The sequence below is a fragment of the Phaethon lepturus genome, unplaced genomic scaffold, assembly GCF_000687285.1.
Source record: "Phaethon lepturus isolate BGI_N335 unplaced genomic scaffold, ASM68728v1 scaffold9125, whole genome shotgun sequence".
NCBI classification, from domain to species: Eukaryota; Metazoa; Chordata; class Aves; order Phaethontiformes; family Phaethontidae; genus Phaethon; species Phaethon lepturus.
In genome coordinates, this window is record NW_010538320.1 from 287 (window position 1) to 18,114 (window position 17,828).

Consider the following 17,828-nt stretch of genomic DNA (forward strand, 5'->3'; position numbering starts at 1 on the left):
TTACATTTTAGATAAAATGCATAGTTTTGCAATTCTCGGTTCCCAAATATTTTTTAATAAGATATTTATCGTTTTATAACTTTTCAGTATGAAACAGGAGAGTTAGTAAGCTGAACGTTTCATGAAAATAGTTCTTTTTGGTTAAAAGATCATTTCATTTTGTTGGAAGAAAAAAATAAAGCCTGTATTTCAACCAATGGTTTTGAGTGGTTCTCTAAAAACCCATGTGCTGAGCTGAAATATATGTGTGTGTGTATACATATACGTGGAATCCATATAGAGATGCCATATATGAGAATGATTCTTTATACTTTTAACTGTCTTACATAACCATTTAATTTGCTTCTGCTCCATTAAAATTAAATCTCCCGTGGACATGACAGTCTCTGATAATTCACTTAATCCACACTCACTAGCATTAACCAAGTGCTTTTCTCTGTCTTTCAGAAAAAAAGGACTTTGAAGGGTTCTGTGGAGCTTTCCAGGATTAAATGTGTGGAAATTGTGAAAAGTGACATCATCATTCCCTGTCAGTACAAATATCCTTTCCAGGTGAGTCTTTCTGTTGACTATACTTACAGTGATATCACTTCATATTGTATTTCAGTAAAATTCTCCCTCACGGTGCAGTCGTTAATAAACCCAACACCAGGGTGAACAACAAAGGAAGAAAAAGGAGATCAAGGTTTGAAGTGAACTGGGGAATCAGAGACCAAGAGTTATTACAAGATCCATAAACTCTTACACTCATTGGTTTTAAATTGGAAGGGATCGTTAGATCTTCTAATCCTCTTCCACGTTTAACACAATTTCCAGCTATCCTACTAGCTCGTGTTCGGGGAAAGCCCATCTTTCACACAGGGAATCCACCGATTCAAATCCACCAGTTGGGTTTTGGCCAACTTAACTTACCTGTGCGGTGCTGAAACGCAACACGTTCAGTGGCCTTCGCATCAGAAACTGGTGAATGTGAAGCATTAGGGAGACTATGCCAGACAAGAACCGAGAGGGCTTTTAGTGATGCCATGGCCTAACGACCAAGAGGAGGACAGTGCTAGCTCTCGGATGAGGAACACGTTGTCTAGTGTTAATTATTAATACATATGGGATACATTTACATTGCCATGTAAGCATAAATGCCACAGAATATTTGCTCAGCTATTGCAACACAAATTCCCAGTTTGTCATGTTATTCCCTGTGCTGCTATTTATCAGAATTTTATCATATTGGTGACATTATTTTTCTCAATAGTTATTGTGTATGGATTTCAGCGAATACAGGGTCATCTCTGTTCACAGATGGCTTTAAAAAAGTGAATGACCTGGACTCAGATTTGCAGATAAAAGCTGATGATTGTGACCCATGTACACAATAAATGTTTAAAAAGATAGACAACTTTATAAAAAGAAAAAAAGACAACCATAAAGCAAGATTTTCTTGTTATCCCAACACCAGCATCAATTTGGAGACTTGGCTTGTTACTGTCATTCTGACAAATCATGAAGTAGGTTGTAGAGTTTTCTCTAACCCTTCATTTGGACAGTAAAAGTGCATATCCACCATGCTCTAGTCTGAGACCTGGAAAATGTTACCTTGCAGAGATATGAGAAGGGAGAGGAAATAATTTCCCAAGCTAGGTTGGGTCAGGAAAGCCTCCCTCCAGCTTGGGATGGTCCCCAGCCAGGATGATAAAAATTGTCCTGCAATATTACAAACTGCTGGTAAGTTGGTGCATAATAAGCACTCAAGAAAGCAGATGATCAGAGTGTCACAGCCTTGCTTATGGGCATTCGGGAGCCGCAGAAGATGCTGTCATACGCTGCAAACAGCCCTTGATGGGCAGCCCGATGGGAAAGCTCTTAACTGGGGCTGGGTAGGAGCTGCCTGGCTGGGGAAAGCTTGATGGGGGAACCTCAACTGCTCTTAACTTGAGTGAACATGGACCAGAGAAGGAACAAAAGCTATAATCGGTTTGGTTTTGGTCTGAACTTTCAAATCTATATCTCCATAGCTCCACTGCTTGTAGGAACAGCAAAATAAAGCAAAGGTAGTGGCCTGTACTGGTGGGATGGTAACAGTGGACCAGTCATGATGGAGAGTGCTCTGAGGAGGTCGTGGTAATCACTCCTGCTTGTAGCACAACTGAATTTTGACCCACAGTCAGTTTTGTGGTATTTTGTAAAATGATATTGTCTGTGCTTTTTTTTTAAATATCTCTGCTGCACCCAGCTGTAAATCTTCTGTGGAACCACCAGTGGCTTTTTGTTTTTGTGTGGCTCATCTGGCATGTGAGCCCCTTGCAGAGAGGCACGAAACGAGTGATTTTGTGCAGTTGTGTATGCTCATGGCTACCTCTTTTGGAGATCTGCTTACTGCAGATTTCAAAATCTGCCTTAGATTGTCAAAACATTGTACAGACCTAACAATAATATCAACAGGAGTGGCTTTAAATGAGTGGGAATTATTCCACCCCTATTTCTATTTTTTGTAAAAGAGGTTATAATTTATCTCTCCGTAGCATGCAAAGCAACTGAGTCACATGGTTGGCTGTGTGTGCATGCAAGAGCTTCAGAGCAAGAGATAGCAAATGTTTCCTGTTCTCTTAACAATAATCAACATTGCCTCATCTACACCACTGGAGAAACGTTAAAAAACAGCTACTGTCTTGTAGAAAACCCTGTTTAAAGAAAGCGGTCGAAGTTTTTCAAAGCATCTGTGCATCAAAGAGACCATGTCCCATTTGGAGTTAAACTGTTGAGATAAATATTGGAAGAGAAATAGAGATTATATGTTACATCAAATGTTAGGCCCAAATGTAGTCATCCAGTTCAGTTTCTGAGTCATTTTGGTTCTTGTGATGATTTTACTCCCTGGTCTGAAACTTCACAAACATTCTGTATTTCTCTTCCTCTGTTTGTTCATCATTAAGGCCAAGTTGATGAAAACAGCATCTCGATTGCTCATTGCTCATCTGCTCCAGCTTCTTATCTCCCCTCTATAATCCTACTGAAAGCTATTAAAAACTTTGAAGAATAATAGTAATCCAAATAATCTCCAGGTTGTTGCTGAAGATTTATACCGACAAAAGAAAAGCTAAATTTGGCTCTTAGATCTTAAGTGAAGGTATCTTACAAGAAACTGCTAAGAAACAGATGCCATTTCCCCAGAGATGCTTTAGAAGGATAAACTGCAGTCAGCGAGTAACGGGCTGAATCCTCTGCAGGTTGGAATTGCTACATCTCCATTGATTTCACGGGCATTTCTTAACAGCGTAAAATCGATCTAAAGAATTGCTTATCTAGAACTCTTCCTTGATCAGGCCTTCTACTCTATTTTAAATAATCAGAAGTCAGTGAAGTTAAGAGATGCTTCTGAACAGGTCTGGTTACTCCACTTGCCCACATCGTTATTTTGCACGTACCTTGTTGGTTGGATGGGGGCTGCTGCCTGTTTCCTTCAGTGACTGCATCATGCCCAGCGTATCTGGGATTGCTTCTAATGGCTGGTTCCCTTCTTTACTCCCCTCTCCAGATTGTCCACGATAACTACATACTCTACGTGTTTGCACCCAATCGTGAGAGCCGGCAGAGATGGGTCTTCACACTGAAGGAAGGTAATAAAAACCCTGTGCCCACCTAATTATTGAAGTTACTTATCCCAGACCAGTTTTCTGACAAGCTATAATGCAGAGAAAATGTGCAAAAGGAGTCGATGTCTTACATTTAAGCATGCAAAGTGGTAAAGGGGAATGAGGTTATAAAATCAAATTGCTTGTAAATTTGGTGGGTGTGTTTTCAGCAGCAGTGGAAAATTTGGACATGGAATGCTTTATTTGCCTCTTTCTAGGATAAACTATTAATATGTTACTGTAATTTGAGGTTTCTTATTCAGGAAGAGATGAGGATTTTTCTATGGCTAATTTTTTTTAGAAATTAATCTTTTCTGCGTAGAAGATTTTTCACCTCTTATTAATAGTTTTTCTGTTTAGATGACCACCTTCTTAGAGAAACATGATTATTAAGAAACATCTTTGTGGGTAACTTTCATTTCCTGTTCACCTCCTGAATTGTGCTGTGGTTCGCTGCAATGATTCTGAAGTGAAGGCACAATAACTACTGCAGGCAGAAAAAGAGCAATAATACTTGACAATAAGAAGGTGTTACTCAGTTACATGAAAATTGCACCAGGCTTCCATCATAGCTTTTTCCTGCTTTGTAACACAAGCTGCTGTCTTGTTCACTCTGAAAACATTGTGTCTGATCGAGGTATTATTAAGTTCATGCACTTACTCTTGCAACCAGTTATTCCCCTTCTGGAGTGCACCTCGTCCAAGCTTCCACTTTATCACCTCTTCTCAATGTTCAACATTTTGAGACTCTCCCCTCGCTTGGACAATTTGAATAGTCTCTTGAAACAGGCCAGCAGAAATCTTTTGTTCTTTTTAGGAAAATTATTGTTAGAGTTAGAGAGCCTGAGCATCAAAAAGAAGGACCTTTAATCACTCATGTAGACATTCAAGACTGGTATTTACATATGCAAAAAATATTTAGTGCTGGTGAATTCCAGCTTGTGCAGCTCCTTCTGAACACCAAGCCAAAGCAGCAAGTGTCCATGTCCTACATATATATATACACTGTAGAGCTGTAGTCTTTCATGGGAACCATCAGTATATGGCCTGCCAGGTTTTATTTCTTTTTATGAGACCTTCCTTCTGTGGTTTTGGTGTTTATCAGTTTAAAGAGAGAATCACTTTGGTAGGATTCTGTCTTCCTGCAGCAGAGAGGTATGGGCTCCTTCACCAGCAGGAAGGCTATTCCTCCACATTGACAGTGGTATTCACCCTCTCAGGAGAAAGGAAAACATTAACAGAGGAGGCTGATAATATTCACTAAAGCTTAGTTTCACAAGAGTAAGAATCTTCTTTAAAGTGCAGATTATTTCCATTCAGTTCTAGATGTCTTTCAGAGCTGATGTGAATGCAAATAAATTCGTTTTCCCCCTCCTTTTTCTTCCCCTAACGTTTTCCAGAAACCAGAAGCAACAACAGTTTGGTTTCAAAGTGTCACCCAGATTTTTGGATAGATGGCAAGTGGAGATGCTGTGCTCAGACAGAGAAGATGGCAGCTGGCTGTGTGGAGTATGACCCCACCAAAAATGGTATGGGATTTAAGACCATCCTGACCTTGAAAATATTTCTTCATAGCAAAAGTAAAGGATCAAATTTGTCCTGTACAGAACATCCAAGAATATTGTGTTACATTTCCATCAAGAGATATGTTGCTGGCTTCTTGGGATGTTCTGCCTTATCTTTTACTGTATATGGCATTCTTTGTTTTGATTCAACATTTTCCTCTGTGTGATGCTTGGTGCTGTCTTTGGAATGAGTTGGAGAACTAAGAACTTGATCACCTGTGGTCAGTCAATAAGCCATAATAACAACTTTCTTGCGATATATGCATATGGAGAACTAAGAACTTGATCAGCTGTGGTCAGTCAATACACCATAATAACAACTTTCTTGCGATATATGCATTCAACCCTGTGTGTCCTACTTTGTCCTGACTGCATTTCCTCTGTGGTTTCAATGGCCAAGTATAATCTTTACTTTGTCTCCTGAAAAAGCACATAGGCAGTCAATCATTCTTCACCCACGACACTTTTGCCTTGTACCTGGGTGATTCCTTAAGTAACCTGTGCCCCAGTTTCAAACCCTCGCTGTGTGGCTGAGAGCCACTGCGTCGGTGCAGGCTGTTGGCGTATCTTACTCTAAAAGACTGAGGCTTGCTATTCACTGGTTTTGTGTCACCTTTATCAATTCATTACCTTGATAGTTTCTGGTTTTGTCCAGATCTGCTTAAAATTATCTTTCTTGATTTCATTTCAGCCTCAAAGAAGCCTCTTCCTCCCACTCCTGAAGATAACTGGGTGAGTGCAGTGAGGCACGCTAAGCTGTCCTTAGTGCCCTGTGTGTTTAACTAGCAGTGGTGAACATATCCTCATTAAGGTTCGCCACGATGCAGTGACCTAGAATATCACCTGTGATAACATTCCCTGGCCTTTTCTCTCACTTTTTCCATATCTTTTCCTAAGCTATAAATCAGCTGCATCCCACTAGAGTTACGTTCATTCCTGCAAAGACATTTGGTTTCACTTGGAGATTTTATCACTGGAGGTTTTTAAGAGTTTAGAGTTCATCTGTGAAGAACAGATCAGACAGAGGTAATCCTGCCCTAAGAAGGAGTAGATTAGTATTTTCTATGCAGCTGAAATTTTTACATGAAATTCATTGTTTGAAAGTGCTAAAAATTCTCATGTTGCCACCATACCCCACTAGATGCTCTGGGGTGCTTTCCTAGCTTTGAGGCTTTTGAACCCAGAAGACACTAGCGCTGCCAGGGAAATATCACTTTAGAAAGCATGCCTTTGGTTTTTATTAATATGAATATGATGAGCCTTTTGCCTAATTTGTGCAGAAATTGTTGCTAGACCCAAAGGAAGCCATAGTCATAGCCATATATGACTATGAAGCCCAGAATCCGCAGGAGCTGGCGTTACAATATAACGAGGAATATTATGTGATTGACAGCTCTGAGGAACATTGGTGGCTGATTCAAGATAAGAATGGGTAAGTCCCTTTTCAACAGCCAATTTACAAATCCTTTCTAAATCCAATTTGTTCTGACATTAACATATACGCTGGCCTTTAGTATAACTTTTGTGAAGCATCCTCTGAAATACAGGAAAAAATTGATGGAAGGTTATTTATGTTAACTTTCTTCACTTTGAGGTTGCTTGTATTCAGGCAGCTGAAGAAAAGGAATTGAAAGCTAACTTAAAAAAAAAATAAACAGTCCTTAGCTCAGACTGATATTCGCTGTCATACATGTGGGGGAAAATAATTGTGAAAATTGTGAAACTCTCCAAGTTCAGATGTGCAATCAGTTGTTTCCTTCTCCAGTAACCCGACTAAATACACAAAAAACAGCATTTCTATCGTGCGGAGAGCAGGTAAATCTTTCAGGGCTGACCCACAGAAGCAGAGAAAATCCTGTCTGTCTAGCACACTCACGCCATGTTGCATTTTGACAGGCATGAGGGCTATGTGCCAAGTAGCTACCTGGCGGAAAAATCACCCGAGAATCTGCAAATATATGAGTAAGTTGTGCCTATGTTTTTCTTGTACCTCTAAGTGCCCTGGATTTGTTTTAGAAGCTACGAGCCTCAAATGTCCCTACCCCACATAACGTGTCGCTGCTAGCGCCGGGGACGCACAAGTCAGAAACTTTACCAGCCTAGAAACACTGACTTGGAGTCTTTTGATGTTTTCAGATGGTACAATAAGAACATCAGCAGAAGCAAAGCAGAAACACTCCTCAAGGATGAGGTAAACCAGTGTTATGTGCGGGGTGGATGGGCAATAATAATTAATTAATGACAAATGAGAAGCCTGCGAGGGCTGCTTTGTGTAAGAGCGAGCTGAACCCTGGATTCCCGCTGTGTGGCTGTCCTTGGCTGTTCTTAGTGTGTGGTGCAAGATAAAGGAACACTAGCAACCCCCCTTTACCTCCGCGGTAGCTGAGCGTGGGCAGAGGGCTGTGCCATCCTCCTTTGGTCCTCCACACCCAATAACTGAGGCTGATGGAAAACACTGTTTCAGAACACTGTGTTGGCTGAAAACTGTGATTTTAGGTCACCTTTTCTGTCTCTGCAGGACTCCTGCGGATGCCAATAGTTCTCTGAAAATCTAACCAATCTCATGCTGAAATATTTTGGGTGAAAGCCAAAAGTATGGGTTGGGGTTTTTTTTCTAGTTTTGTGTGTGTGCATGTGAGCACGCATCTTTACTTTTTCAGTTCAGCCAGAGTTTTCCAGTCAAGACTGTAGTGAAAACAAAAAGAATAAACTTCTTGTTCAAATTTTCCACACAAACACAACCTTAGTTTTTAAATCAGCTCCTACACTAACAGGAGACCTGAATAAAGTGTTGTTTCTTGGAATTACAGTATTTTATGGAAATAAAAGCGTTTTTGTACGGTTTTAAAAATTCTTTTAGTTCCTAGGAACTCCTACGGGATGTGTCCACACATGGTGATCTTATTTTTCCTTTTAGTCCTACCAGCACGACTTTTCTGTGGCAACTACCCTCGTGTGGCTGCAGAGACTTCTGGTTCAAAACCTTGCAGCCCCCACAGCTCCCCCCAAAGACGTGGCCAAGCTCACAAGTGGCGTTTGGCCAGGCTTGCTGTCACGTGAGACAGAAGGGCAAGAACAGAGCTTAAAGTAACTCGGCAGGATGCTGCCTCCAATACTTGCCTACCTGTGCAAGACCCCACACTGCCCCGGAGACGAGTCCTGAAGCCCTCACTGCGCGTGATGCAGCTGCTGCTGCAGCAGCATCTGGAGACCCTTTTTAGAGCCTCCCTGTGCTAGATACTGGAGAGCGCAGGTATGGTAGGTGTTGCACACACGTGCATTGAAGAGACAGCCCTGGAAAGGTTATACCTCAGCGGCCTGATCCCACCTGGGCAGAGCTGCCCACAGAAGGGCAGCAGTTCCGACGCGGGCGCTGCAGCAGCAGCCTCAGCCTCTGTGTTCAGCTGGAGCTGAGTCGGTCTGCAGGGGCGGTGGGAAGGAGCCGGAGGCAGGGTGCGCTTGGTGGATTAGGTTTGCACCAAGTGTTGTGGGTGGGTAGAGGACATATAAAACGGAGGAAATCTGCCATGTAAAGCAAAAGAGGGAACAAAATAATCAGGCGCTTGGGATGCCAGATGAAAAGCATCTTTATGTGCAAACAGAAGAAAAATGTAGGTTTTATTATTAATATATAGGTCAGCACATTACATTACATTCATACTGTGATGTTAAATCTTCTCCTCTGCCATCTGATCCATCAGTGCCTGGCCCTGCAGGATCATGGACTATGACACATTTTAGCATTCAGATGAGTAGAAAACAATTACAGTGAAAAATTAAAAAGGCAAATTGTTCTGTGAGTGCCAGAGTGGAGGAAGCTTTCCTACACATTTATGTTCAGATACTGGATGTCTGGAGTACCTATTAAAGGGCAGGATCTTGTGCAAGCTTTTCCCGTCTGTGGTACATTGGTAAATTCTCTTTCATACACTCCCACATGGATTCTCAGGTGTTGAATAAATTGTACTCTCATTCTGTAGCTGCTCTCTCAATGGAGGGCACTCGAAGGGGTTTGCCTTTCCACTCAGCTGCACACGTCATTGAACTTGTGTAAAAGTAATATCACCAGCGTTCTGTCAGATAGGGTTGAAAGCAATCAGTGGGTCCAAAATTTCTAGAGGAGAGGCTTGGAGGGACAGAGAGGCACACGCTCGTGTACCCATACCCACACATACTCGGCACGAGCGCACAGGCCTCATTTCCTCAGGAAACTGAGCTAAAAATACGTAGCACCCGAGAGAGACCATCTGGGTATACCTGCGGGCAGCGGGCAGCCGTCAGAGCTGTGCATGGAACAGACCAAGCTCCGTCAGTTGGCTGATGGCTCTTTTTTTTCCTACATGTTTAGCACATCCTCGTGACTGAGCAGTTGACAGGGCTGAAATGAGCAGAGCTTTACCCCCAGCCCGCTGCTTCTCTTCCATTATGTCTCTAACCAGTTTTCTCTCCTTTGCTCCTGTTACAGGGTAGGGAAGGTGCCTTCATGGTGAGAGATTCAAGGCAGCCTGGCATGTACACAGTCTCTGTTTTCACCAAAGCATTAAGGTACAGCTGAGCTCAGCAGCTTTTCACATCAGTTACCTCAACGAAATGGCTTCTATGAGAGTGTAATCTCTGCAGTTGTTTTGGCATTATAAGCAGAGAACAGAAGGCTCATGAAAATGATAGAGGAAAACACTTCCAAAAAAGGGCAGAAGAGTTAGCTGCTGCTTGCAAAGTGTATTAAAGGCTCCACTTCTCCCTGCAGCTAAATATATGCCTATAAATAGTGCCTTAGACATCACTGGGGTTGTAATTTGGATGAAATTGTTCCCCCTGCTGAAGCGTTGGTAGGATCAGCATGGACCGTATGCTGGACTCATCAGAGATGGGTAATACAAGACTAGTGAAAGGGTTTCAGTGATGGGACAGAAAGTTTTGTTTCAGAAAGAGGCAGAGGAACATAGTACTCAACCTGCTCTTATCAGGAAACCTCAGCCTTTCTAGAGATGAGACCATCTATGTGTGAGAGGGAAAACATACAAGTACACAGCTTTCATTAGCAATTGCAGCTCACTCCCTGCTCCTCTCCCATTCATTCTGTGTAGGGCAGGTTCTTCCTTTTGCTCACTTGCTCCTCTTCCATTTATACCCCAAATTCCTGTCTTTTTGCCACAACCGAGTTTTCCTCAAAGAAAACCTGCTCTTTTTCAGCACGGATAACAATCCCGTTATAAAACATTATCACATCAATGAGACAACTGACTTTCCCAAGCGATATTACTTGGCAGAAAAGCATGTGTTTGACTGCATCCCTGAACTCATCAACTATCACCAGCACAATGCGGGAGGTGAGTGAAGGCTGATGCTGATCCGGGAAGTTGCTGTTTTACCATGCAACCAGGTGACTGTTTTGAATGGAGGAAGGCTCTCAAGTCCTCTGTCCTTACAATGAAATGCTAAATGGCATCACCTTCTCTTCCACTTATCCTGGCACTTGGATGTCAGGAAAATTATCATCTTGGGCCAGCTTCCAGCATTACACCTTCCTTCTGGTCATCCTTCTAAGGTTGACTATGACCAACACAGATGTCGTAATGACACACTATAGAGAGCCCTCTCATTCTTGGGAGCCCATGGGGGTGTGCCACCACTGCCAGACCAAGCTACCTGTTTGAGTTACACTGCAGGGCCTTTTTGCCCAGGAGGTGATATATCCCTGAGCCTTGATTTGTCACAAAGTTAGGGACATGGCCAGGGTCCATAGCTAGACGTGGGAATCACCAAAGACTCCCATCCCTGCAGCTCAGAAGTACCGAGGAAAAACATGGGCTTCAGAAATGCACTACAAATAAAAGGTGTAATTTAGAATTTCATCTGACTTAATAGAGACTCACTGCTCACGTTTGCTGACAGTGAAAATGGGAAATACGTTGAAGCTGCTCAGAACTGGCTTCCTTCTAGCAGGCAGGAAATCGCAGTCTGAATAGAGGTTCAGCTGCCCTCAAGTGGAGCTGAGAACTCAGTACAATAAATCTGCTTCCAGTGTCCAGGCTGCCTTCCGGGGTAGTGACAGCCACACTTCCCACTACTGTGACAATAACTGGAACCCATCTTTTCCTCTGTTATTCAGGTCTTGTCACTCGTTTGCGGTATGCAGTCTCTTCTTGGAGAAAAAAGGCCCCAATCACTGCAGGGCTGAGCTACGGTATGGTCCCCTCATGACTAGATAGGAATCACACTCCTTGCTGGCTAGCTGGATATCCCCAGGGATATTGATGAATATTCATGTGACTATTGCCACAATAAATAACTTTCTTCAGATCTTCACACTGCACTATTCACTTAATTATCATCTTTGTCATTACCATCGATAACTCAATGAACTGATCAGGCAGTGCCTTGAGGGAGGTGATGAGAACCCCAGGGTCTCAATGAAGTCAACATTAAATACTGAAACGAATGCTGAACAAAGGTGATGGGAGTAAAAGGATAGCATAACTTGGCAAAAGTTGAGTCCCCCCTGAAAGATGCCTCCATTTGCATACAGTTGTCTACCGAATTTTGCTGGTATCATCTTTATTGTAATTCTTGGAGACATCAAAGAAACTCAAAACCATGTTGTGCTCAGTAGTGCACATATGCATGACAGAAACTAACCTCCTCGAAGAACTGGATAGACAAGACAAAGGGGGGAAAGAAAAGGGATGTTGTTGTTCCTACTCAAAGGTCAGACAATTTGAAGGAGAGCCAGAAAGTCTCACTCTGAGTCCTGTCTCAATGTTTAATCCACAAAAGCTTTTTGTTTGACATTTTACTGCTAGATCCTTACTCTTTCTCCCATAAAATCAACAGGAAAATTGGTCATTAACCCCTCTGAGCTCACCTGTGTACAGGAAATTGGCAGTGGTCAGTTTGGGGTGGTCTACCTTGGCTACTTGCTGGAGAAGACAAAAGTAGCCATAAAGACCATTCGTGAAGGAGCAATGTCTGAAGAGGATTTCATTGAGGAAGCTAAAGTCTTGATGTAAGTAGTAGATTCACCAAGAAAATCAGACCCTGTAGGATTCATAAGACTGAACCAAAGTGTGGAGATAATGTTCAGGAATATGAATGGGGAATTTAATCTTGGATTATCTACTATGTATCTAAATAGTATAGAGAGAGACAGGTCAGCTCTAGTGGTGACAAAGGAAGGCAATTCAAAGTGTAGGTGAATTACTGTGCTTCTAAACCTATCGATATCCACAATGATCTTCCAGATCTCTGCTGTTCTGGAAGGCAGGGTTAATTGATGGTCTGTTTTGGAGAGCAAAGTCTTTTCTGTCAAAAATAATTAGATGGAGAAATCTCTTAAAATTTGAGGGAAATTTTATTGAAAAACCTTACCTGCAAAATCTTTTTGCTTTGCACAACTGAAAATATTTCTCTTTAGTTTTATTGACCTCATATTTTTTACATTTCCTTCCCTTCAAAATAGATAGAAATGGATTTTATTTTTGTTTATTGGATGATTTTCCATGCAGAAAAGTCTTTTGGTGACCATTACGATTAAAATGGGGTGATGCTTAGTGCTACTTGACATTAGACGTGGTCTACACATTTTCTTCTTTCTGCTTTCATAGTTGGCCTTTATAAAAAGACGGTTCCAGCAGAGTGACATAGGCAGCCATGTATAACACACTTGCTTTAAGGATAGAAGGCACTGAGCCTGTTTCAGCCTCTTTTCCACCTTTCCTTATCCCACAGGAAACTGTCTCACCCCAAGCTAGTCCAGCTTTATGGTGTGTGCTTTGAGAACACTCCCATATGCCTGGTGTTTGAGTTCATGGAGAACGGCTGCTTGTCCGACTACCTCAGGAGCCAGCGGGGCAGTTTTTCAAAGGAGACCCTGCTGGGGATGTGCCAAGATGTGTGCGAAGGAATGGCTTATCTGGAACAAAACTCTGTCATCCACAGAGACCTGGTATGCAGGTCCCAGATAAACTTTTCTTCTGCTCCACCTGCTCTTTTCCCTGTGCTTTCTCCCTTCCTTAATTTCAGCTTTCATATTCCTCCTGCCTATCTGTTGACAGGGGATCCAGCATCTCCACTTATTACAGAAGCAGCATCAATAGGAGAAAAAAACATCCCCTGGAGTGCTGATTAATCTATTTCCCTTAATTGTGTTTGGGAGAGAAGAAACAAGGACATAAAATTAATCTCTTTTTCTGAGTGGACTCTTTTGCTCCCTGAGAGCCCCAGCTCCCACAGTTCCCAGGGACTGACCACTCTTGATGTCTAAAATCAGTGAAGATGCCAAAAAGGCCTGTTTTAACATATGCATAAGCATGCATTGCTAATAAAATACTTTTAAATATGTAGTGTTCAATCAACCTGCATGAGTCACTGCTGCTGTTTTGTTAGGGGAGCAAGGCCTGTGGGTATCTGTGGGTATTTCAGGGTCTTTCTCTGTCCTTTTTGGGCAACAAGGGCTTGCAAGTCAGACTGATGGTTGAACAGGAACATGCTGCCCATAAAACGTACAGAAAGCATGAGAACCTCAAGTTTTCACCCTCTTTGTATGGTACAATGTCACTTTGATTCTCCTTTTTTTTAAGTGCTACCTGCTCGGCAACTGAGTGGCTGTGATAGTCTTTCAGTTCTGACCTTCTGCCTTTGCACCTTCTCTTCTTGCAGGCCGCTAGGAACTGCCTGGTGGGGGAATCCCATGTGGTCAAAGTGTCCGACTTCGGGATGTCAAGGTAATGCCGCCGAGGCTGTGCAGGCTCCCTGCGGGGCTGTCACGGGATGGGGGGGTACTCAGCATGCTCCCTTCTTTTCCTTTTCCAGAATTGTCCTTGACGATCAGTATACCAGCTCCACGGGTACCAAGTTTCCAGTCAAGTGGTCTGCTCCAGAGGTTTTCTCCTACAGCAACTACAGCACCAAATCTGACGTTTGGTCGTTTGGTAAGAACCTCTTGTCAGAATGGAAAAGAAAACAACAAATGCCAGCTCAGAAAACCTAGGGGCTCAGTCCTCAAGTAAACTCTCCTGAACACTACATCCTCTGGGCTCCACGGGTGTTTTGCCTGAGTAATGGCTTAGGAAAGCAAGCCTAAATCATTCAAGTGAAAGAAAGGAAAGAGTAGTAAACTACCTAGATACTTCGGAACACTGCAAATACTGCCAATTTAATGTATGCTATATAATACCAAATAATGAGCTCTATTTCATGCTGATACAGCAGCAGTGTCCAAGAAAAGGTCGGAGTCACTGACAAGGTTATATAAGGAAAGGAAAGGAAAGACATTTAGGCACTTCATTTCTCTGCGTGTCAGTCCCGGGCACTGACGCTTCACTCAGACCCTCTGCCTTTCCAAGTTTGCTCTGCTGACTCCATTTGCTTTATGCCGATCTGAAAATATTATTTCACTGCTCACACTTTCTCACCTCTTTCCTGCTCCCCAGTGCATTGTTTTATGATTTGTTTCTGTTCTTTGGTCTCCCTTCTGGACCCTCATAGATAAGAAAACCATTGTGTATTTTTTTTCCCCAAATCATCGGCACTGGAGATAACAAAGGCTGTCTCCTGGCCTGTTGATCTGGCACACTAACATATCTGGCCCTTCTCCAGCCAGCGTGCAAGCCGCGGTACTGCAGAATGAATCGGTGCAGTGTGCTGTGCACAGCACACAGTCAATGGGTGCCTCTCAGCTCCGGGCCCAGCAGTAAATAATGCAGTATAACCTTCGCTAGTCTGCGCTTGTGAATTCTGTGCTTCCCTCTCCCTTCACTGTCTTCTGCTGCGGTTGAAGTTGCGTGTTCCTGCGGCAGATTACGAGCAGCGCAGTGGGAGCTGGGCGCTCAGATACATGCAGCGCCTTCGAGATCCCAACCCAGAGAAGCTTCAGAAAGCACCATTCCTCTTTCCGTGTACCCTGGCATGTGGCAGAGGCTGTCAGCACTCACCACGTAATAACATGGGACAACACCTGGCAGTGGAGCTACCTCCGACACCTCACAGCAAAGTGGCAGTGACATGGGGAGAGATGCTACTTTGGTAAGAATGTTCTTCTGCTTCACAAATCGGAAACTGGCCTGTACGCGGAGAGCCAGGTGCTTCCAAAAAGGGCGCTCAGTTTGATTTACAGTCAAGCCAAGCCTGGTGGAGTTGGCTCATTCCAGTTTCAGGGCTGAATGAAATACCGGTGAGCTTTGTTTGTGTTGGTCAGTCCTTCTTTGTGAAATGTGTAGTCAGCAGTGTTGTACATCTGTCAGACTTGTTATCTCCCCATCCAGTGGGGTTTGCATAAGAGGATTCCTCTGTCATGTCATGGTCTCATGGCTGTGAGAAGCTTTCTGCTCCGCTACTCTGCAGCCCATTCATCTCTTCTGCCAGGCCTGAAATCCTGCTGTGCCCAGGAGAACAACATGGGTGTGAGAAATTCCCAGTGCAGGCACCTGCACACTGAGGGGGTACAACTTCTTCGCTTATGCTTTGGTAGAGCCACTATCGTTGGTGAGGAGCTGCAATCTCTATGCATATTCCTATTTGAAGAATTCAAAGCTGTAAAGCAGGCATTATTTGGCGAAGTTGACTGTGGAGTTACACAACTTTATTTCAGATCAGTCTATCTATCTGTCTGTCACCTTTTTCTAATGCAATGTGAACACAGTTTACCAAGTCAGGCATATTAGGTGACCAAAGAAATTAAACCTAATAATAACACAAGTGCCTGGTATTCACTCCATTTGCAGAACCTCTGATCCGGTAGCCAACTGCAATGTATTCCACAGTTGTCTTGTCTTTGCCTGTCTCTGTTCCACCACACTAGAGAAGCACGAGTTTCTGTACTGCTCTGAACAGTAGTCATAGGAAAACATTTGACTGTTTAGGAAAAAAGGAAAAATGTGCTGCAATCATTTGAAATTACACTGTCATTGCATGTTAATTCATCCCAGCGAATCACACCACCTGGGACATTTCGCAGGCGAGGAGTTCCCAGTACTGAGGCTAAGCTGACTAACAGGAATGGAGCAGTTCATATTGCTTGCTTGCTCTTGAGTTTTACCAAAATACAAGCAGATTCTGGTGTAGGACACAGTGAAGGCAAGAATGTCAGTGACATGTCTCTTGTATGTGATTAACTGGAAGCAAAAATAGATAAACAGAATTTATATATCGATTTATCTAAACAAAAAGCAGGTTCTCTTTCCCAGATTACACATCTGGATGGAGTACATGCACAACCATTCCCTCTTCTTCGCAGTTTGGGAGAAGACATACGACACTGCTCTGCTTAGACTTCATCTGACTCATGGGGGAAGACATGCCTGTTGTGCTAGACTGTCATGAATTAGGATGCAGAGAAGTCAAACTTGCAGTGACCAAACTGGTACTTCCACACAACCCAGCGCCAGCAGAGATCCTAGCTGGCATCCTCAAACTGTACAGCTGTGTTAGGGCCTGATTTTTCAGACGTGTACTGAGAATCTGAGTGAAGATGCTTTTCCAAATAACAGACACCAATGTTGAGCTGCAGAGAACAGGAGGTGGAAGGTGGCTGTGGGCCTGCTGAGGATTTTATTGGCTTCTTTGTGATTTGTCTCATTTGTTTGCTTTAGGAGTGCTGATGTGGGAGGTCTTCAGTGAAGGTAAAATCCCCTATGAGAATCGCACCAATGGAGAAGTGGTAGAAGAAATCAACGCTGGGTTTCGGCTCTACAAACCCAAGCTGGCCTCCAAGGCGATTTATGAGGTCATGAGCCACTGCTGGAGGATGGTTAGTACTGTAATGGGAGAGCCCTAGCTCCCAAAGACAACAGCTCTAGCTCTCTTCCCCTTGGCTTTTAGGAGGAGAGAGAGGTATATACTTCACATGCTAACGTAAGATAAAATCCTGGAGGTGAAGCACTCTGCAGCTTTCATCTGCACCAGCAAGCAAACTCTAGGCTCTTTGCCTTTTATTTAAGCTGCTGTTTCTATAGAGTGTGTTGACTACACTGAGAAGTCTATGTAGTGTGCCTAACTCAAGTTAATTCAACAGTTTGCATCCTAAGCAAGCTGCGGATCTGTGGGGCTGAGTTTTAATAGTGATGCTAAAAATGACAGCCAACCCATTACAAGGTACTTAGCATCCACTAGGCAAAATTCACGGCTAGTAGAAAAGAAACATTGCACAGAAGGAAGCTTATTCTTCCGTTGGCATTTTCTCTATAACAATAGATTGTATTTTTGTTAATACTCAGTTTCTTCACAAGGTTTTCCTTCCCAACCTTGCTATTCTTCTCAAGCTGACATTAATGTCCTCCCTCTCTCTTCTCTCCCCTGCTCAGAGGAAAGATGACCGGCCATCTTTTTCTGTTCTGCTCTATCAGCTGAGTGAAATCTCCGAGTTTGATCTATAATCATGGCACCAGCTGCTAAATGAAGCTAAGAGAGTCCTGAGAGGGCAGATGGCTGGATTTTCCCCATACAAAGCATTAACAGGAATCCTCTCACCATAAACACTCGCCATGTGCCTGGGGACAAGGAGAGGGCAGAGGCTGGTACTTCCAGACAGACAAGATATCCCCAGGTCTTCCGGAGCCTAGACAGACACGGGCTTTGGTTTGGCCAAGAATGTGGTTTGCCGCTTACGAGCAGAACCAGCAATTGAGCACAGTCCTGA

The 17,828-nt window shown here is 43.2% G+C and overlaps 1 protein-coding gene across 1 annotated transcript; it reads left to right on the forward strand.

The window, feature by feature from the left end:
• Positions 1 to 447: 447 nt before the first annotated feature.
• ITK (IL2-inducible T-cell kinase) lies at positions 448 to 17,565 on the forward strand (the record flags this gene model as incomplete). Its single annotated transcript, XM_010286758.1, has 16 exons — positions 448 to 552; positions 3,533 to 3,614; positions 5,030 to 5,158; positions 5,886 to 5,926; positions 6,475 to 6,626; positions 7,091 to 7,156; positions 7,331 to 7,385; positions 9,660 to 9,739; positions 10,388 to 10,524; positions 11,307 to 11,381; positions 12,029 to 12,200; positions 12,923 to 13,139; positions 13,853 to 13,917; positions 14,006 to 14,124; positions 16,783 to 16,940; positions 17,494 to 17,565. Coding segments are annotated over 16 exons (1,725 nt in total), but the record flags the coding sequence as incomplete, so codon positions are not given.
• Positions 17,566 to 17,828: the final 263 nt, after the last annotated feature.